At 44.9% G+C, this 22186-nt stretch overlaps 2 protein-coding genes across 4 annotated transcripts; both read right to left on the reverse strand.

Moving 5' to 3' along the window:
• Positions 1-1909: 1909 nt before the first annotated feature.
• LOC6494829 (phosphoenolpyruvate carboxykinase [GTP]) lies at positions 1910-9360 on the reverse strand. Its single transcript, XM_001959549.4, has 2 exons — positions 8876-9360; positions 1910-3893 (listed from the first exon to the last, which is right to left on the reverse strand). Exons 1-2 carry the CDS (start codon positions 8908-8910, stop codon positions 2009-2011), a joined length of 1920 nt encoding a protein of 639 aa, XP_001959585.1. The 5' UTR covers positions 8911-9360; the 3' UTR covers positions 1910-2008.
• An 847-nt stretch (positions 9361-10207) lies between these two features.
• Positions 10208-22066, reverse strand: LOC6494828 (sodium-dependent neutral amino acid transporter B(0)AT3). Of its 3 annotated transcripts, none has more exons than XR_004309847.2 (10): positions 21739-22066; positions 17362-17673; positions 16108-16340; positions 15463-16040; positions 14993-15137; positions 14569-14930; positions 14348-14510; positions 14089-14292; positions 13031-13817; positions 12404-12535 (listed from the first exon to the last, which is right to left on the reverse strand). XR_004309847.2 is itself a non-coding variant. In XM_032450115.2 (10 exons), exons 2-10 carry the CDS (start codon positions 17630-17632, stop codon positions 13583-13585), a joined length of 2031 nt encoding a protein of 676 aa, XP_032306006.1. In that variant the 5' UTR covers positions 17633-17673; positions 21739-22066; the 3' UTR covers positions 13449-13582. The 3 variants fall into 3 exon arrangements, 2 of the variants coding, with proteins under 2 accessions (XP_001959586.2, XP_032306006.1); XM_032450115.2 differs by lacking the exon at positions 12404-12535 and having other exon boundaries at positions 13449-13588; positions 13749-13817; XM_001959550.4 differs by lacking the exon at positions 13031-13817 and having other exon boundaries at positions 10208-12535.
• Positions 22067-22186: the final 120 nt, after the last annotated feature.

The following is a 22186-nucleotide window of genomic DNA, read 5'->3' on the forward strand; positions in this document are numbered from 1 at the left end:
AGCGAGTTTTTATTTTCGAGAGCAGTTTCTAGTGCGTTTCAATCGCATCGCATTTGTGATAAGGCATTGTCGGTTTGTTGTTATTTTTGATACCCTGGTACACTAGCATTTTTCTATTTTCTGTGTGTTTTCTGTTTTTTTGCCACTTTTCCCCGTTGTTAATATAATTAACAACAATTTTGTTTATGATTTAATGGAGGCGAGCGTGGCGGACGAAAATAGAAACCAGTTCATGGACAGCTGGGGCAACAGCAGTTGCTTTCTTCTCCTTGCAGCTGAGTACATTCTGGACTAGTCTGCAGTGAATGCAGCAGACACTGCACCCAACATACTTCTAGTGGTGTGATGGGGCAAGGTGGACACGCGCCCTCCTACGCCCACCGATCGATGGGAGGACATCACATGGCTCTCACTTTCAATAGTTGGCTCTCGGCCAAATGGCAAAAACTTTCGCTTATTTGCAGAATCAATGACGGAAAATTTCGTATAAAGATTCGGGCGCCTCTTTTTAATTGGCCATGGCCAAGGTCTTGGAGGCCAGTCATGTGTCTCTTCAGCCACTGGGGGATGGTCGCCAAGAATAGACCCATACGGTTGTCATGTGTCTTCTCTGAGGAAGGAGAAATGAAGGTGCTGTTGTGGTGCGACTTTGGACCCTTTCTTCCAGTTGCAGTTCTTCCAGATCTAAATTTTATAAATTCTAGACCGTCCTTCCTTATAAGTGATATGATAGCATTATCTATAGTATTTTTATCGATTTTCAGATAAAATTTGTGAAAGAAATACCACATAAAATTATATATAGCCTCTTTTATATTTTATCACAATTATCGAATTCAATCAAGTCGATAAGATATAGACTTTCCCCTCAAAATATTCATATATCCTACATTATTTCTCCCAGTGCCATTAGCCGTTTTCTGTAACCGTTAAAATCAAGTGGCCTTCTTGCCATTCACTTAGCCTAGACCCAGAGGGAACTGGCGACACCCTAGTGGCCTTGCAGCAACCTGGCCAACCTGTGGTCCTTGGCCATCCCCGAGTCCTTTCAGTGCTCTGCTCTCTGCTGTCCCTCCCGTAAGGCAATCCCCTCCCCCATCCAGTCGCCAATTGCAAATTAAAGTCTACACGCGTCGCCCCGTTTTTTCGGTTGGTTTATTTATAAACTATGGACTTGTTTTTCTAGTTGGGCCTGATAATCTTCATCATCGGCGCTTAATGGCTCTGGACCCAGACTCGGACTCGGAATCGGACTCGGCCTGGGACTGGTTCCCACCTCCCTGGCCCACCACTGAGGCGCATTTCGATGAGTTGAACTTATTCGGGATTTACGTCAATAGACAGTCGATCGGGCAGATGAGAATATATATGCATAATCAATATGTGATCTGTTTGGGATTCGATTCTGGGTTATCAAACGGACGAGCCTCTGAGCTCTCCGCTAAATATAGAACCAACCCGGAACCAGGAAAATTTCCAGAGGGAAAACTTTTCACTTCTTCGGGGGGCTTTCTTCTCAGAAAGGAGGAGAAGAAAGGCCAATTCCTTTGTTTCTTTTAGGGCTAATCAGTTGTGGCTCCATCTTGGTGTAGATCACACCGCATGCCTCTATTTTTTCCAATCAGGCCCTGGCAACCCGACCTCCCAGAACCCCCAAAAAATAAGAAACCAAAGTTTCTTGGCTTATTTTAAGATTTTATTTGCTTGTTTTTCGTCGCCCGGCCTGGCCGATCGGCTGATAACTCAGGTTAAACGGCATTATGGATTTATACACTTGTTTACGCCAATTGCGGACGGGCCTCCGGTCACTGATAAGCCGCCACCAGGCCACGCCCCTAGAGCCCCGCCCCAAATTTCGGTTCCAAACACCAAACCCAATGCCACAAAAAATAAGAAATGGAACTGCCAGTCAAGTTCAGCAATAAAAATCTCGCTTTCGTTTTCGGTTTATTTTACGCAATTAGGTCTAAGATTAGGGAGTAACCTATGGAACACAATGGAACACAAATCACATGTCGGCCACACGCGCCTTCAGCACCTCCAACTGATCGGCCACCTCCCGGGGCAGATGTTGGCCCACCTGCTCCTTGAAGTACTTCTCGATCTCACGGGCCTCCTGCGCCCAGAAGTCCTTGGGCAGCGAGAAGAGCTGCTCGAGATCGATTTTCTCATCCAGACCGGCCAGATTCAGGGAGTCCTTGGAAGGCAGTCGTCCGATAGCCGACTCCTCGTAGCATTTCTCGCCCTCTACCCGCCGGAAGATCCAGTCCAGCACACGTGAGTTCTCGCCAAATCCGGGCCAGAGGAACTGACCATCCTCGCTCTTACGGAACCAGTTGACGTGGAAGATCTTGGGCACCTTGCCGCGCTTCTCCATGCTCAGCCAGTGGCTGAGGTAGTCCCCAAAGTTGTAGCCGAAGAACGGCCTCATCGCAAAGGGATCGTGCATGATGACCTTGCCCTTGTGCTCCGCGGCAGCGGTGGCCTCACTTCTCATGGCGGCACCGATGAAGACCCCGTGAGTCCAGTCCCTGGCCTCGAAGACTAGGGGCACACCAGCCGGACGACGTCCTCCGAAGATCATGCCCGAGATGGGCACTCCGGCCGGATCCTCCCAGGCGGGATCAATGATAGGACACTGGGAAGCGGGTGTGCAGAATCTGGAGTTCGCATGGGCGGCATTTCTGCCCGACTCCTTGGACCAGAGCTTTCCCAACCAGTCTGTGACGGTGACATCCTTCACATTCGCATCCCCCATGCCCTCCCAGTACACTCCCCCGTCCGAGGTGGAGGCCACGTTGGTGAAGATGGTGTTGCGGAAGATCGTGTCCATGGCAACGGGATTGGTGGCCTTTGAAGTGCCCGGGGCCACGCCGAAGAAGCCGAACTCCGGGTTGATGGCACGCAGGACTCCCTGGGAGTCGAACTTCATCCAGGCGATGTCGTCGCCCACACACTCCACCTTGTAGCCCGGCAGGCTGGGCTTCATCATGGCCAGGTTGGTCTTACCGCAGGCCGAGGGGAAGGCGGCGGTAAGGTAGATCTTCTTGCCCTTGGGATTGGTGATGCCCAGGATGACCATGTGCTCGGCCAGCCAGCCCTCCCGCTTGGCGATGGTGCTGCCGATCCGCAGGGCGAAGCACTTCTTGCCCAGCAAGGAGTTGCCTCCGTAGCCCGAGCCGTAGGACACGATCTCATTGTCGGAGGGCTTGTGCAGGACAATGGTCCTCTCAGGATCGCAGGGCCAGGAGGGTTGGGCGTGGACTCCGGACGGGGGAGTTCCCACCGAGTGCAGGCACTTCACGAACTGCCCGTCGCCGGCCTGTAGGTGATCCAGGACCTGGGTGCCAGCCCGGGTCATAACCTTCATGGACTCCACGACATACGGTGAGTCGGTGACCTCGATTCCTACTTTGGAGAGCGGGGATCCCACGGGACCCATGCTAAAAGGAATAACATACATAGTACGGCCCTTCATGCATCCTGGGAATCGCTCGTCAATGGCCTTTTTCAGATCCCCCTCCGATATCCAGTTTCCCAGGGCACTGGGCGTGGCCTTCTCCGTCACGGGAATCGCCTGCTCCTTCCGTTCCGTACAAATGAACGTTCGCGACTCGACACGGGCCACATCCGCCGGATTGGTGCGCGCCAGCCAGCAATTGTGGTACTTGGGCAGGGGCACAATGGTGCCCTGCTTCAGCATGAGGCACTGCAGCATTTTGCTCTCGCCCACCGTGCCATCGCAGATGTGTATCTTATCCGGCTGGCAGAGATCCACGCACTGCTCCAAGTACTTCCTGACGGCCGGGGTGAGGGTCTTGGCATCGCCGTAATGGACGGAAAGCGAGCGGCATAGTAGCCGGAAATTGTGGCTCTGGGGTCTGGAAAGTAAACTGAAAAGTAAAATGTTAAAAATTTAATATTAAAATTAGTAAAACAAATAGAAATAATACATCAAGTGACTGTCTAAGGAATCTTTAAGGAACCTCTGTAATAGTATTTAATGCCAGGTACAAGGATTCGGTTTGCCTTATCCTGCAGATAGTAGAGACTACCTGAAGACCTTTTCGGTTCGGTTTGGCCAACCACACACCTGACTAACCGACTCGAGCACAACTGTACTTCGCTTGGCAGACCTCGTAACGTGAATTTGAAATTCTAAGGCGCGGGGCACACACCTCTTGTGGAAAAGGCCAGATAAAAAATAAAAATACAGAAATACAAACAGAAAAAAATATATATATAGAAAACCAAACTGGCTGATCAGCTGTTCGTCTGATCGGTCTAGTTTTATTTTTTGTTTTTTTAAAAAGAGCTCCACTCCAAACTCGAGAAACTTGCTCAGCGTAAATTGCAAAGTATCTAGAGGGGCTGCGGGGGGCTGTAGTTTCCAACCTTCGGCGCTGGCTTACTGAGAGATACTTTTTTTTAATGTAGAGATACTGTGCCGCCAACCCACGTCACTTTCGTTAGAAGCCGGTCCGCGGATTTATGATGCAATCTTTCATCATCTTGCAGTGGCTGTTGCTCTCTGTTTTGGTTTTTGGTCTTCACATTCTGCAGATAAGAGCAGCGGCAGCAGTTGCAGGTATACACTGGTATCTGCGAGATACTCGCCGCTTCCGGTAGACCCTTTAGTGTTCTGGTTGTGATAACTCTCTGGGTCAGAGAGACACATGCCAGACAGCTGCTTACACAGTCCAAAGTCCAGACCAGACCCCACTATTAAATAGTATAACTTATCGTTTACATGCGCCTCAGGGTTGCCCCATTTGTGACGTCACTAGAGTGTCTGGGGCCAGACGAACCGAAATTAATGTAGCTTTTATAATTTTTGGAACTGCGCAGTTTTCACCGCCACACGCTCTCCACATATATACGATATATATAATATATGCATGTATATAGAGGAGTAATCTGGCCTGGTTTATATTAACATAAGCCGTCTGCATGTTTGGGGCGTGTGAGGTGAATGATAAACCGGCGACATCTCTCAATGCCTCGGTTATGCCAAAAACGCAGAGACTCCTGCTTTCGGGCTGAGATGAGATGGCCAATTAAGCCGCAAATTGAATGAGAATTAAAATTTAATTCAATCATATTAACTGGATCCAACCGGCTTTTGTGCCTTTTGTGGTCTTTGCGGCGAGGCGTCTGGCTTTTATCTGGGATTTTGGGTATTAGAACTTTATTTGCTCATTTATGATAGTTATTGGCCCATAGGAATGCTAGTTAAATAGTCAAAGACTTTATTTACGGCACTGATAACCCGGTTGACTGTAAACATGATGTATGTATATGCAAACTGCTTTCGTCCGAGTTGAACTGCCCTGGCATATCGCTGGTGTTGACACCCCGGCGGCTAATTATTTGTACAGCACTCGTGGATTTGTCCCAGCATTCAGTTTTTTTGGACTGGGTCTTTGATTAGGGCCACGCGCCTCAATTGGAAACCGAACTGGCTGCGTATTTAGATTCTATTTTGGGAGATAACGCCGAGGCGGTTTCGCTTGGAAATGGGTGCCAGAAATGGGTGTCCCCCCGGCCTTTTCAAATGGCAACTACTCTACTCCCCGCCGCAGCATCCACTTTGGGCCACATGACGCCACGGATGTTGACCGTTTCCCCAGACTCGGATGCCAAAGAATACCCTAACGAGAAGTATCTTGGCTATATGACTACAAAGTCTTAAACCATGAGATCTTATGTCATACATTTTCTAGGTTTATATGGCAATTACATGAACCAAATTTATACTATACTATTTACATTAAGTAGCCCCTAAAAAGTGTATTAAAAATTCTTATAGTCCCCCTCAACAATGTTGTTCTCTACATATTTATTTGTATTTTTATTGCAAAAACGACGCGTTAAATACGTAGAATTTTCACAGAACTCGTGTATCTTTTAATGTGTGTGCTATTTTTTATATGGAAAATAACACATCTTTTTATAAATAGTATGAATACGGAATGTTTCCTTCTCCCCAAAAAACACCAGGCATGGCAACAGTCATGGGGCAGTCAGCTGATCCAGAAGATATTCCTTCCCCAAAACAGAAAACTGTACTTGCAGTCTGATGAAATAAACGAAACTGGTTCCATCATCATAAAAATACTTGTAGGGTTCATTAGCCTTGGCCCTTCGTAGCCTTAGATTTATTAAAAGAATGAAAAGTCAAAAAAAGAGACGGCGAAGGGCAGCCACAATCAATGGAGGAGCTTATCAACTGGAGGACTCAGTCAAGGGTTTAATGGTCACAAGATTGGATGGATAGGATGGGGACTTGAACCAAGAGATATAGACTACGTTTAAGAAAGATTTGTGGAATATTACTTTACTTTTTTACGGCTTACAATGTAGTCATGACGTTTAATAATATTTACAGGAAAACTGCATTATCTGTTTACTACAGATTATAGATTATAGAGGACGTCATCTAAACAAAATTAGTAGTCTCATCAATTCCCATAAACAAATTCTTCGAAAACTATTAATTTATTAAAGAAAAAACCCCAAATATAACAAAGCAATTATTCATGTGTGACTAACAGGGCTTTCCTGGTTTCCATCTTTCAGAAAATCACCTTTGTTTCCGTGGCATTAAATTGCGCAGAAATGAAACCAGAAAACCCGGTCGCAACTGGAAATTATTGGACCCAGTCTGGGCCTGCACTATAGTTTATAAAATAAAATTACGAATGCTGTTGTAGGAGAGCTCATTACCGCATATCAAAGTCCAACTAATTTCGTATATTGTTTACCCACTGATAAGCGGATCCTAGACTGGCCACGCTTTCAGAACTCGTAGATTAAACTGTTCCGCCAACGTACATATATTTAAATGAATATTGTGTATAAGGTAATGGTTCGTTTGAATGGAGGTCTGTTCTGTTTCTGGTTTATTCCATGAATTACAGCCCAAAACAAAAAGCTGTGCTATGGTAATTGAAGTTTGTTGACGCTTGAATACCGCTGATTTAATCAATGGGACGATGGTTATGATTCAGATACTGGGAGCATGGGAAGCCAGTCGTCATTATATCGTATATAGAAACAAATCTTATCTCTGCCGGCCAGAAGTTTCTGCGAATTCTCGATATACCTATGTGGTAAACAAACCATTAACTGATAGGAAGTAAGCCATGACTGTGGGCCATGTATTTTTATGCAAACAGTTCAAAAAGCGCGTGATTTTGTAATTATTTTATATTTAAGAAATTGTTTTGATTTCTTTCTCGTATTTCTTGTTGTGAATAGCGAATTTTTTGTGTTTTTTTTTTTGCAGAGGGGCTCGGCCTGAAAAATAGATTCAGACTCGTCGCGTCAACAATAATATTTTTGTTGTTACTGCTGTGGTTGGGGATTCGATGTCGTTGCCTCTGTCATTGCCGTCGCAGTGTCTAAAGGTTATCGCCAATGGCACTTCACCCAGTCGTCGGTGCAGTAGTCAGTATCTGACGGATACCTCAATCAAAATGCATCCTAACAATTGCCAGGCAGGACCTGCTATGGGAACCTTTGAAGAGAAGTCTCCAAAACACGCCACTCTGCTGACTTGGCCATAAAAACAGAAGCCAAAACAAAAACAGTCAACAGGCGGACAAAGATTTCAAATCGCTTGTTGCTAAGCGGCCTCAAAAAAAACCCATACATGCAGCGCTTTGTTTTTATTTTGCTTCTATACGTATTAAGACAAAACAAATACTAAAAAAAGAGGCAGAGCCAGTCGAACAACTTGCCAGCGATCCCCCACACACAGATACTCCCACACAGATACACACACTCGCACCCAGTACAAAGAAATCGAGTCAAAACAAAACTACAAAAATAATAAAAAGCGTGGGGGCTGGCGGCTGATAAAAAAATTAACAAAGAGAAGGCGCCAAACCGAAAGCTTTTCATTGAACAGAGTATCTGGGGGTGGAGTGTTGCATACCTCTAGGCATGGGCGGAAAAAAGTAGTTCTATGGCTTAAGGTGAACGAACGACGCCGCAAAGTAGGCAACCATTAACAAAGGGTGAGGAAGAAAGGCGGCTCCCTAAAGGTAGAGGTTCTATATTCCAGAAATACTTAGAACATTACTTTATTGCTTTTTATTTTAAGTGTATATTTATTATTTCTTGAATTTGTTCGCTTGATTTAAGAGGCAAAGACTAACAAACAATTGAAAGATTACGAATATTTTCATGACTTATTTTGAAAATATATATTATGTATTATAATAGCCCCGTCTGACGTCGAGAGCACAAAGTGCAATGATCTTTCTGCCACAGATGACATTAACATTGATAGTGGTTCTTGTCGTATAATCAGTGTTGTTCATTACAATAATATGAATGAACGCCACCCAGCTGGAGGGGAGTGGATTTTTCCATCGTAAAGTGAGGCATGATTCACGACTTACAACCCTTCGTTGAGGCAGGTTATTTAATAGTTTGTTTAATGAAACTAAGTCTTATCAACCTTAAGCTTGAAATGCGAGTAAACCACACAATGTTACTGGGCTGTCATGGTCAGACCTTCCATAAAGTCAAGAAGACTATTTAAATGTAATTAGAAGACTAAGAACATAAATTAAAAACAATTCAAGTCTGGTGCCAAACCATAACACATTTGATAAGAGCCGCTTGGCCTCTAATCGGAGGGATTAGATAGATGGCTTTCGAAAAGAGATTTCGAATAAAGACTATTTTTGTTAATACAGAGATTAGCAGATGATTGACACAACTTTTTTGGCCAACCTACGGTCCGGGTGGGCAATCTAATAAATGGACACCCACACCCCCCCAGCTTAATGGGCGATTAACCGCCCACTCAATGGCCCCTCTGGTGCTCCGGTGCTCCGGTCGGCATTAGAGCCATTAGACTTACCCGCATCGCAGCAGCTGCGCGCCTTTGAGCAGCATTCTGTCACTTTGCGGCTGCTTTCGCTTTCGCTTTCGCTTTGGCTTTGACTGTGGCTGTGGTTGTGGCTCTCGGACGCTAATACCCTTGGCTCGGATGCAATTTTATCTCCGCCTTAATCAATTTATAGCGTCCCGTTTCGATTCGTTTGGTCCGCTGTTAATTTGATGAAATTGCCGGACTTAATTTAAATTTATTTAGCGAAAGGAAATGCACTTCTTCCCGTGTCCCAGGGCCTGTGGAAGTCTCCAGAGTGCACTTGCTGCGCTTCAGCTTAAGTTATGGGTCTCGGTTTCAGTTGCAACTTGAGTTACAGTTTCGTTTTCGTTTTGCAGTTTCGGTTGCAAATGCAGATGGAGATATAAAAAAAGATACAGATACGGGGATACAGCGGAGCACTTGTTGCTGCTCTGGCACATCGAGCCAAACTGACACTCTGCGGCAAGTGCTGCGCTCAAGTAACATATTGTACATGATATTGTTTCTTTTTCGTTGGTGTCTCTGCCGGTCTGCTCTGTCGCTCTGAACCGATCCATTCCGTTCGGAACCGATCCGTTTCGATTCTCACGGCTGAAGCATATGGTCGCATGTTTGGCTCTCGTGCTGATAAGATAAGAGCCGACTTTGTTGCACTTGCTGCTGGCTGCCGGCTGCCTGCTACGTGCCGCCTACTGCATACTACTTTGTGTCGCGTTCGGGAATGCAGCAGAAGAGCCGGGACACGCCCCCGAAAAGGAGTGCAGACCTGTCTAGCAGGTATGCCGGTCTCTTTTGCAACGTCTGCTCCATTACGTCAGAGCGGAGATACACTCAGAGAAATGGGAAGCAAGTGGCATTATCGACATCTGGCTACCAATCGAGAATTATCGTTTTACCCGAGTTAACATATTTATAGACCAATGCCATTTACGATGCTTCTTTGCAATAAAACGGCAAGCCGAAATAGCTGCCAAGGTCGGCCGCAGAACGCCACCCACCGCCCCCACAGACACCCACCCTTTGGTGCAATTGCACAGGAAGAACTCCCTGGCATTTCTAATAAAACGAGAATGCTGCCAAACCAAAACAAATAAAGAGGAATAAAACAAAAACAAGTGAAATCGAAATGAAACTTTCCCCTCGCCGATAAGGTAATCGGGAATTCTTAGCTCCCGGTCCAAGGTGCTTCTGAGACCGGGGGCCAAACCACCACTGTCGTCTATCAAAATCCAATAAACGCAGATCGTCCATCTGGCCAGACTCAGATTCTGAAACGTGCCAGCCAGTACAGTGATGCCTCCCCAATAACAACACTTTCACTTTGCTCTTCTTCAACTTAACGCACTAATCTTGAAATATCTTTATTAGTAATAATTTCTTGCGTACGATATATTTAATTTCCATATAAGTATTCATCTCTTTGCAGTGTTTTTTTGTTTGTTTTTCGATTTTAATACATTCAAATTTACACGAGTCCTTGGGGGCTCTAGCACTACGACAATAATTGATGTACAATAGTTATAATAGAGCTAGGTATATAGATTAATATGTAGGTACGGTACTGTATATATATACTTTTCATATATATATATAGGTTTATGCTCGTATATATAGTGTCGGTAAACAAGTAAACTATACACTTAGGCATTTGGTACTATGTTTTGTATTTGGTTTTTGGTTTATTGGTTTTTGGTTTTCGGTTGCATTTTGCGAGGATTTGATTTATTAAATGGATGTGGAGGGACACGAGGTTCAACTGATTGGTGGAGGAGACCTTATACTCTGTAAATGTTCCTGACAAAAAGTATATAAATCTCCCAATAAAAAATGGCTTTTAAATTCCTGTACGGCTAGCGGGGAAAACTGCCACGTCTGCCACGGTGACTACTACAAATTCTTCACTAAACTCGACGGGCCATATCATAAGTATATTTCTATAATTGTCTTATTGTCTTCAACGTTATGCCGTCCATCCATTGCATTGACTTTGAGTACTTTGAAATTCCATGTGTTTTGATTTAGCTGTATGTCTTTGCCTTTTCATTTTGCTTTTGTTTTTATTTTTGAAAAATTAGAAAACCATTTTGAAGAAACCGAATTGGAAATATGTTTTAGAGTTCTCAGTGACGGATCAAATTCAACTTAACGATGGAGTGCTGCTTAAGAACTAGTTAAATATTAGACTTTATGGTTTTTATGGTTTTCTCTTCTTCGATAGAACTTTACAACCACTAACACTATTCACAGCAGTTTATTTTTCTTTTACTTTTTCTTGGTTTCTTGGTTTTTGTTTTCATTTGCTTAGTTCTGTCAGTTTAGGAAAATACTCTTGAGTGTTTCGGGGGAAATAGAAAATTGAGTGCCTGATTTAATAGTAATAGAGGGATGGAGGTGGGAGATTGGAGCTTAGGGCTTGGGAGGGTAAGATGAGTGCCTTAACGCCTAGAACTTGAGGATATTATTTAGAATATCACACATTCCATGTATCTCATTTTCTAATCAGTATAGTAAGTATAGGTATTTTGTTCAACTCAACTAGAACTCGAAGTGTTAATACAATATATTGTGTCTCAACGCGCTTAACCTCTCTGAATTAATAGTAAAGTGTGTAACTCTGTTTCTACATATTTATAGGTCGGGCAAGTACTTGAAGTCAAAAATAAAAATAAACATAATAACGGCAGGTCTCTACTAAAACTAAATGTTGAGTTTAACTCGTTGGAAATGCGCTGGCTAAAAGTCGACTAAGAAGCGTTTTTGCCATTCAAGTATTTTATTTTATTTTGTAGGGGATGGTAAGTCGAAGGGATGGGAATGGAGATTGGAATGGGATAGGAATGTGGGTGGGACTGGGACTGGGACTTAAGGAGCGCTTGGGACTCGGAAATACTTGGACTTTGTGTGCTCGAATTTCTAATTGTAAAGCTTAAAACATTCCAACTAAATGCTACATAATCGAATTTAAATTTAAACTTTAGCAACCCGTTTTTAGTTAATAGACTTCCACATATTTGTTATCTTTTCCATTGTACTCGTACATAGTTTTTGCTTTAAATTTAGTTTAGTTTTGCGTTTAGATTGGGCTTAAGTTCAGTTTCTGTGTTAAAAATACGGTTTAACAATTTTTAGTTACTCGAACTTGAATTCAATTAGCTCCTTGGGTTTTATCTTGGTAGTTCTCTTAGACTTAGCTTTAAATTATTTTAAAATACTTATCGTAAATATTTATAAATGTTTGCGCTCAGCTCGGCATACATTCTCCTCCTCCCACTCGTCTCTCTTCACATTTCGGTTGAGTTAATATTTTACTTGCCATTTTTCGATTCGGTTCGCACCTGGACCATTACCTGTATCTTGTATCTGTATCTGTATCTGTCTCCTGCTGTAGCTGTAGCTGTATCTGTACCTATTGGAGTGGGCTTTGTGGCTTGTCTACACATCGTACGCGTCCTTCTTGTAGTTGGGCTTTCTGCTTGTTGGCACATTTAGCACGTTCGATGTCTTGGTGGTGGTGGTCGGACGCATCATCATCATTCGCATGGTCATCGGCTTGTCCTCCTCCTCGTCGTCGGAGAAATCGCTCTGGGTCTTCACATGGCCGCCCAACGCTGGGCCGCTGAAGTCGTTCTCATCGTCCTCGTCGTCGTCCTGATTGCGATGCGGAAAGGGATACGAAAAAACAGTGACGGTTACAAACAGTTGGGGCAGCAAAACAAACAATTTGGGCGACCAACGCTGGGTCCTCTAGGAAATCAAGAGCACAGTGTACAAAATTATGATACATAAATCAAATGAGCTGACACCACGTTGCGTATACTTGATATTCTACACAAGCGAAAGCTCTGGCAGTAAAAAGTGACCACCAGATGGCGCTCTGGCCCCCAAAGCAGCACTGAAACAAAATCTAGTGTAAAACTTAAGCATACTGTAGACATACAATGTATTCTACGGAGGAGGGTAACTTAAAATCTACCAGATACAGATACATGTATCTATACATTACAGGGTCGGCCCGTTAGATAATAAAGATTGGAAAGAAACTTACGAAAAAACATCAAAACAATGAACAATCAAAAGTAACCAACAAACGAAATGTAACGAAATGTTTAAGACTTGATTTTGGCTTTTGGAGTGTTACTTTACCTGCAGTTAGAGCCACGCCCAGCAGCCAATTCGACGCCCCTAACACTATTCAACTCCTGCCCTACGAACCAAGCGATTTTCTGCTAGTCTTTTGAGCCTAAAACTTAACCATTGTAACTAATTGTTATGGCCGTAAGTATTCCTGGTGTCAGTTTCAGTTTTTTGGTTAAAATAGCACTTGTGTTGTTTGGTTGCTAACTACGAGAAATTGCTGTGCGTTGATTAGTTCTTAGTGGTATTGAGTACGAGATATTGCTTGGTAGCTTGGTATCTGCGGCATGAGCACTTGGTTTCTACTTGAGATGTGGCGTGCAACTTAGCACAGTCCTTAGTCCGATTCTGAGGTGTATCTTGGGTATTATAATCTGAATGTTCCAGTGTTTGTTGTGTGATGTTTGTTGTTGTTTGTGGCATGTGTGTGTGTTCTACTATTTGATGTTATCCTAGACTTTATCTGATTGATGGCTGTTGAAACTTGGGCGCTGCACTGGTTAGTTTCAGGGTATCCAGGGTTTCGATTCGGTTCGGTTTCGGTTTCGATTTCGGTTAGTTCTAATTCTAAACATTGACCAATGAAAGTGGACACGGGGGAGCAGAGGAAAGAAGAGCAGAGAATTGTGTGATTAGCATCGGTTATGTTCTCAGAAAATGTGCAGATGAGGAGGAGGATTCCTTTTTGGTTTATGGTTTTTAGGGACGAGGACGAGGCACAACTTACTTCAAAGTCTCCGATTGTGAAGCGTGTCGCCGCGAGTGAGTTCTGCGGTGGCATATCCGGACTCATGTTCTGAACGACAATGGGCGTGATTTGTAGTATTAATAGAGTATTATGTAGTCAGTAATTGGATGTAAGCATTGTCAGATAGGAAAAAACAAGCGCAAGAGTGAGGAATGTATCGTTAGGTGAGAGAAAGACACAATTAGTCACACGAATAGACCAAATAGATAGAGAGCTTGGCAATAATCTTAGTCTAACAACACAACGAATGAGACAAAGAAAGCTCAAGTCGAGTCTGAATCGAATGTGGTGGTAGGACACTGCAGATCCTATAACTTACATCGTCGTCATTGTCGATCATCTCCTTGGTGGAGGCGGTTGTCTCGTTGCGGCGGATCGAGCCCTGGTGTATGTCCAGGTCCACCTTGAGGCACTGGAAGCTGCGCATGAGGAACACAATGGGCATGGGCAGGACCCCGGCCAGGATCATCGAGATGGCAACGATCATCACCCAGTTGGGATAGTCCTTTTGCTCGATCATACCCTGTTAAGAGTTCTCATTAGAAACTGATGGTACTATTTTATAAAAGATAGCTTACCAAATCAGCATTCCAAGCTCCGTATGTGGGATTCCTGATGACCATAAAGACCACGGAAGAGACCAGAATGCAGACCATGATCACAGGGCCAATGTACCGCCAAGTAAGCTGCCAGTAGAGACCTGGTCTGTAGCCAGTCATCTGGTAGATGTCCTCAGTGAAGCTAAAGGCCAAGTTTTTAGTGTCTTGCTTAATAGATTGTTAAAGAAACCTAGACTCACCGCTCATGTCCGTAGATAAAGATTACGGCTATCATCTCCATGAGGGCCACCACCACCAGGCCAATGGTGCCGGCAAACGAGTCGAACATCTTGAGCCAGTACTCCCCGGCACCTGTGCAGAAGATGAAACCGACAATAAAGCAGAAGAGACATACCACGCCAGTGACATGCTGTTTCTTAACCCGCTTGATAATGTCTATGTCGAAGAGGGTGCAGAGCATGCCCTCCAGGATGCCGATCTGTGATCCCAGTCCCAGCGATAGCAGCATGGTGAAGAAGAGGACGGCCCAGAACGGAGCTCCTGGCAGTTCCACAATGGCTTGGGTGAACACGATGAAGGCCAGGCCAGTGCCCTCAGCAGCCTGTTAGGATTGGGATTTAAGGATTATATCTTTGAGGCCATCATCTTAAAAGTTATACTTACATTGTCTAATTCATGGCTTAAACTACATTCGCTCAGATGGAACTTGGCCATTTCCGTGGTGTTATACTTGGCTATTGTTTGGTCGTAGACCAGCCGTGTGGCATTCACTTCCAGCAGATTGTTCTTCACCAGGATCTCCGTATTGCTGGAGGAGAATGGGACAAGAAGATGGGGAAACAATCAATCTAGTCCGACTCAAATCGGTTCAAACCCGACAGTTCAAGAGCAATTGTGCACCGTTAATTGATGCAAATTGAAAGACACGACCGCGATTCCATATCGATTCAAGTATCAATGGACAGAATACACCCACGGCCCCATACGATACATTATTGATGAATGCCAGAGCTCATTGATTATACACTGGCCCGGCTCGGGCCCAGTCTTGGGCCGGTTACAACTGGACAGCGGCCATTGAAGCGTACTACGCATCCCCATAGATACTAGAATATGTACGGAAGCACACTCACCTGTCCACACAACGATCCACATTGACGGTGGCCTTGAAGCCGAGAATGGCAAAGATGACCACACTGGCGTAGATGGCCGTAATGGCATTGCAGACGGAGACCAGGAGCACGTCCCTCACACAGTTGTTCTTGGGCGTGTTGTAGCTGCCGAAGGCAATCAGGGAGCCAAAGGCCAGGCCGAAGGAATAAAACACCTGGGTGGCTGCATCCAGCCAGACTGTCGGCTCCAGCAGCTTCTCCACCTTCGGCGTGTACATGTGCATCAGCCCGGCTCCCGCTCCTCGGAGGGTTATGCCCCGTATGAAGAAGATGGTCAACACGATGTAGGGGAACAGGGAGGTGAAGTAGACCACCTTGCCGGAGCTCTGGATGCCCTTCATCACGATGAAGAAGACAATGGTCCAGGAGAGAAGCAGGCAGAGGACAATCCACCACTTCAGGCCGCCGGGCTCGTCCATCGAGGGAGCCGCATCCAAGGTGGTTCGATACCAGAAGTACGTCGTCTCCGAGGACTTGGCGCACTCCTCCAGCTCGAATCCGGTGCCGTTGGTGGGGCAAGAAGACCATGGCAAAGGATACTGCAAGGATAATTATATTTAAATATTTAAAATACTCTTTTGAGGGAAATTTTGAGGACCAACTCACCCGAAAACTATTGAAGAGGTAGAAGAACACCCACGTGATGATCACGTTGTAGTAGAGGGCCACAAAGAGCGTCACAATGCACGAGGAGATGCCGATGCCGCCCAGCCAGGGGTGGATGGTGTTCCAGACCCCCAGGGCGCCCAGTCGCATTCTCTGGCCGATGCCCAGCTCGATGAGGAAGAGGGGTATGCCCTCCAGTATCAGCATAATCATGAAGGGTATCAGAAACGCACCTGTAAGAGGGAATGCCATTAAGAAACAGTTTACACTAAAAGAATATGTTTAAAAAAATATTTATATTATATAAGAAATATTTTAATCATAAATAATAAACTTAATAAAGCTATTATTATCCCTTAACTTTTCTATAAAAAATAATAGATTCAAATAATAATCTTTGAACCTCTCTTCTAACCCCTTTTTTCAGTTTAAAGCCCATTTGATTGAGATGACTTGACATAAAATCGATTGAAAAATGGCCAACAAAAATTTGCATTTCTGGCCAGGCCCGGAATCATCCGCTTAAGTAACTATGTAGTTTGTTATTTCAAGTGTATTTGGGCTTTAGATGGTTGGTCATTCTGCCAATTGTAATTGTAATTGAATTAAAACCCGGGCGGGGCTGCAATGTCATTAGAAATGTGCGTGCTTGCCACGAGGTGTGTTGCCCCCCACATCAGGCACCCCCCACCCATGTCCATGCCCCGGACAAGGCCACCAATTGAGCCCTTCCGCTGTCGAAAGCCGTGCAATTAGTTCACATTAAATCTCATAATGTTATTGTCAGAGCTTGTGCACTTGATTAGCTGCAGTTCGTTGGCCAACTACTGATATTGGATATGACAAAAGCGGTGGCACTCGAGGGCTATACTCCGGAGGAGAGGGTGGGACCTGCCCATTTAGACGTTATCGCTCAGGTGACGCGTGCAATGGCACTGCCGGCCCGCAGACATTGATTGAAAAATTCTGCAACAGTTGGCGTTTTTGGGGCCCGGGACCCGGGACCCAGGTAATCCGAGAATCGGCGTAAAATTCCATTGGCCGAGAACTGTACGTAATTGCTTATTAATTCGATGTTATGCGGAATGACTTAACAAGCTCTGAAATTCGTAATGAGCTTCAGTTCATTCGAAATTTGTAAACCCAAGACGTGATGGATACTAGATATGCCAAGTCGATTGTTTCTTTAAGCCCAAAAGACACCCAATAGTTGGATGATAATAGGATCTATTTTAGTCCCCCGGGAATACTCACCGCCGCCATTCTGCTGGCACAGGTACGGAAATCTCCAGATATTGCCCAGGCCCACCGAATAGCCGATAATGCTGAGGAAGAACTGCATCTTGCCGCTCCAGGCGGCCCGTTCCGGCTCACCGCCCGGTATGTCCACCGACTGGACGGAGTTGCGCTGCGGGGCGGTAAGGACGATGGTCACTCCGTGGGTGCCATCGCCCCGGGCCCGTGTGTTCAGTGGCGCCATCTCGTGGCCGTTGCGCGGTGCATCGATGATTTTCGTGGCAGCCATCAACGTGCGGAGTGCCCCGGCGGAGTGTCCGTGCTTGCCTTCTGCAAAAAGTGGAGCAGTCGATTATTAAACTCGTACTCGACCCCCCGCCATAGTTTGATCGATACTCCTCGAGAGTATCCTTTTTGTGTTTCATGTTAGTGTGTCCTGTTCGTGTGTGTGTCTGGTTGTTTGCCCATTTGTGTGGAATGTTGTCTTGTGGTGGGGCACCATGATGTCCTTGAGCCGCCATGTAGTGGCTGGTAACTCAATTTGGTCCCTAATTGTTTGCCATTAGGCGGATCCTCTCTGCCGACTAAATGGAAACTTTTCCATGGAGCACCCACGCTTTCTATGCCGTTTTTCCGTAATTCGATTGCTATGCAAATTTTTCATATGTCCCTGATGTGTTTTGCTCTTTTTGCTGCATAATTCATTAGGAATTTGGGGGAGAAGCTTGCCAAAAAACAAATACGCAATTTCTCAGGCAGCTGGCTGGGGGTCAGAGGTTAATTAGAAACTAAAACCTCTGAGGACTGTTTGCGAGTCACTGAACCAACCCACCAAACCCACCCATGGAACGTGACTTCCTGAACCTTGTTGCTCGGTGTAGGTGTAGGTGTAGAGTGTAGGAGACCCAAAAATTACTGTTGACTGCCACAGAAGGTCGTTGCAAATTGAAAGAGCAACCAAAAAAAAAATAGGAAATAGGTGCTGTGGGTGGTGGTGGGTGGTGGGTGTTGGGTAGTGGGTGGTAGGCTGCCTATTTACTTGGAGGCTCGTCTCGGCCTCTGTTGCTGACGTCGTAAATTACAGCCAGAGGATGTGGAGCGAAAGAGAGAGGGATACCCTAGTAGAGAGAGACGGCCTTAGCGTGGGTGTGTTGTTTGGGGCAGCAGCTGTGTGGCAAGAAGCAGCAATTCACCACAAAATGAGAGCCAACTCTCCCGAAAAGCTTAGAACAGCTTTTGGCGTCCTGCCGCTTCATTGATGCGCCTAGGGGGGGTAGGGTATACACCAACACCTACTAATGCCATATATATATTCTTGGTCTATACTTCTTGATTTTGCGTATACGTAATGCGCTATGACGTCTTTTGATGGCTGCCTCTTATTCCCAAAAGCCCTGCCACCCAAAGCTACCACCCACTCCCTGCCAGCTTGTAAATATTTATCCATTTAGAGATCGAAAACTATAGCCTACAGCTGCAATAATACAAGCGATACAAGATTGTCACTAGTTCCCTGGGGGCAAATAATCCCTGACAGAACTGTGACTTCATCCCAGACCTTTCGCGATGTCCTGGCCTGGCCTGATTGCACAATCCATTTGCTGTTACGTAAAGCTGTGTGTGAAAATATTAAAGTCCTGTGATTGCCACACTCGCAGTGCTGTTGCTTTCTGCGTCGCAGTTCCAGCCAACATCCACCCACATCCACCCACCCCCAGACACAGACGAGGCAACCAACCGGCGTTTCTAAATAAAGCTTGAGGGCCAGGACACGGACGACCGTGGCCCTGTCATTGGAACGGTTTAGCCCACTTAGACCATACAAAGTGGACTGGAACACAAGGCTTAAATCATTGCCGCAGGAAATTACTCAATGATGGGTGCACGCGGTCAAGATTGATGGCAACTGATTGCCCCTGACATCCCGCCAGGATGTAATCACTAAAGATCCATGGAATTATATAATACCACAGCCAGGGAGCTGCCAGGGAGAAAATTTCCGGTCTGAATTCAGAATTTAAATGAATGGAAATGTACCACCAGGCTGGCAAAATAACAAACACACACACAATGACTTATTCAGGTACAAAAGCTTAATGTCCTGACACACACACACACACCCATTGCCAAAAAAAAAAGGACAAAGCCTTTTTGCGTCGTAGCTAAAATGATATTCGGAACAAAAACAAGTTCATCCCTTTTTCAGCTCAAAGGTTAAAGGGAATGGAATTTAAAGACTATACTATTTTGAGTTAAAGTGCCCTAGAAATAGACCAAAGAGAGACAGGGATATAAGAAGCGATAGAGAGGGAGGAAGGCCAATTCGATGACATGGCGTGTTGCAGGCTGAATCGATAAGAACCGCCTTATAAGCGGGTAAAGGTGCAAGGTGGGGGATTGGATAGGCGCTGGATAGTGGCCCAACTGGCTGTTCCTATTCTGCATAAATCATGCAATTTGATTGCCAATGAAATACGCTCTGTTTATGCAATCGATTTTGCACATTTTATTGGCTTTTGTTTGCAAAAAGCGATCCGCCAAACGCGGAATTCAGTGCGAATCGCACTTTGCTCACTTTGCTCTTGAAATTTTCAAATACCAACCAATAATGCCATAAATGTTTCTATTTTTGGAACCACTCGAAGTGCACTACGAGCTATAGACTATAATTGTGCATGTTATTTTCGCCTTTTTGCACTTGGCTGCTCTTGGAGGTCCTCTGAGTAATTGTTTTGGCCAGGTTTGGCGCCAAGTCGAAAATCTGAACTTGTTCTTCTTCCATTTTCCGACTGACTTTCGCTTCCGCATGACCTTGATGCCGCATAGCACTGGGAGGTGGGATGAGGTAGGAGGTCTTCCTGGAAATCGATTGTTAAGATCGGCGTGTTTGCAAGCACTTTAGCTGACAACGGGCAATGGAAAGTGGGAAATGGAAAATGGACTCGCTCCTCTAAAGTTTATTTTTGGTGTTAGTTGGCCTGCCAGCTGGCCCCCCTCCCAGATCCACCCGCCCTGGGCCAGATTGTTTACGCGCCTCTAACCTTGGTGGCAGGAAGGTTTGTTTTCACAATAATATTATGTAAATAAACGCAGCTGATGTCTGACGGTGCCGGCGGGGCTGTGCTGTGGAAAATTTCCAAACGACATTAATAGATATTGAAGCTCGGCTTGGGGAGGGAATTGCAAGCTAATGGTTTTGCACATTTTCGATTTGTGGAGTCAAGTAAAAAAATAATCATTGATGGACTGTCGTTGTCACATTTTATGGGAATTTTGAGGAGTGTATCGGATCAGAGGTGGCAGACTCTCCATAAATAAAGGTATAACTTGTAGAACTATAATTCTTAAAGACTTAAAAGCATAAAAACTCTAAAAACAGTAAAGGGTGTTTAAATATTCATTTTATTTTTAAATTCTTTTGTCAAAAACAATCAATATTTAAACCCAAATTAAACCCAAAAACCCAAACAGCATTAATTTTTCATCAACATTCGTTTGGCCAAAACCCCTGAGGACGTGTGCACTCGACTGCCAAATAACCAGTGCCATATATAGGACTATATACCCCAACTACACCCCATATATATACCCAACTTTCGCTCTCACTCTAGAGAGAGAGAGGAAGGGACAGGGAAATGCAATCAGACAAGCCAAAGTTCAATTTCTTGTGCTTTTCTGTGTTTTTTGGCACAGCATCAACTTTGGGCCTGTTGAGGATTAGGGCTGGCAGGTTGGTCGGAGGGTGGAGCTTTCTTTCGGCCACGAAAACAACAAAAAAAATTCATCCCCCTTAGCCAATGCCATTGCCAGCCCCAATGCAATTTTCAACAACGCCACAGGATCTCAGGGTCTTTGGAGGCAAGGCTGGTCCAGTTCCCACGAAATAGAAACTTTGTTTTCGGAAAAATGCAATTAAAAATTGTTGTTTACAGTGTCTGGGCCGTCAAGTGATTAATCATCTGATGTGTGGAAGATTGCCAAACATCTGATTTGGTTTTCCCAGGTTTTTTTCCCCATACACCTTCCCTAGCCGTAATGTCAACGTGCAAAGTTCGCGATTTGGCTGGCACTGATGGATTCTCGCATTTTGTGGCTCTTTCGAATAGAATGCACAAAAATGCATATTTACAGTGGAGCTATAGGGCACGAAACAATTCAAATTTGCATAGAACTGTGTTCGGGGTTCATCTATATATATATTTTTTTTTGAGTAGAAATTCCACGTGTATCCCCCCCACATATAAGACAGAAAAGATAGACCAAGAGAGACGGAGAGAGAGATTCAGGATAAGAGAGGAAGTGGATGTCCTTTGTGTATCTGTGTGTGTGTGTGTGTGTGTGTGAGTGGGCAGGACACGTCAAGCGAAAAGTTTCGCCTGGCTGTTGGTTCCGTACCAAAGTTTGACTTGGCTTAGCTTCGGGATTCGGAATTCCTGGCTGCTGTTAAGGGCGGATTTTTCACACACACTCTCAAAAATCGTAGACACACGCGCGGTTTTTTTCTTTTAATCTTATTTCTGGGAATATCCTTCAGGAACTTGCTATGCGAATGCTTTGTTATTTTATTTATTTAATACTGGTTATACGATTGCGTTCAGCGAAATGCACCAACACACGTCTGAAATCAATTTCGTTCAACGAATTTCTGCGATTTTCGCACGGAGCTTTGCTCGATTTTCACGACCGTTGATTTGTGCTTTCCGTTGTAAACTGAATCTGAATCTGAAATGTGAATCGTTTGGCGCCGCTCGAAGCTTTTAAAAGTGGTGGGTTTCCGCCACGCCATCGCACCACCATCGCCATGCCCAACCACTACCACTACAACCCCAACCGAAAGGCACTG

Source organism: Drosophila ananassae, chromosome 3L (genome assembly GCF_017639315.1).
Source record: "Drosophila ananassae strain 14024-0371.13 chromosome 3L, ASM1763931v2, whole genome shotgun sequence".
NCBI lineage: Eukaryota > Metazoa > Arthropoda > Insecta > Diptera > Drosophilidae > Drosophila > Drosophila ananassae.

Bases quoted from the DNA above. Each gene is read 5' to 3' on its own strand.
- LOC6494828 (XM_001959550.4), bottom strand. From the start codon at position 17,632: ATGGCTGCCACGAAAATCATCGATGCACCGCGCAACGGCCACGAGATG. The intron at 16,341-17,361 runs GTGAGTATTCCC...TCCCTCTTACAG, and splicing joins GTGCCAGCAGAATGGCGGCG to GTGCGTTTCTGATACCCTTC. The intron at 14,511-14,568 runs GTGAGTCTAGGT...CTTGGCCTTTAG, and splicing joins TTTATCTACGGACATGAGCG to CTTCACTGAGGACATCTACC.
- LOC6494829 (XM_001959549.4), bottom strand. From the start codon at position 8,910: ATGCTGCTCAAAGGCGCGCAGCTGCTGCGATGCGG. The intron at 3,894-8,875 runs GTAAGTCTAATG...TTTACTTTTCAG, and splicing joins GCGCAGCTGCTGCGATGCGG to TTTACTTTCCAGACCCCAGA.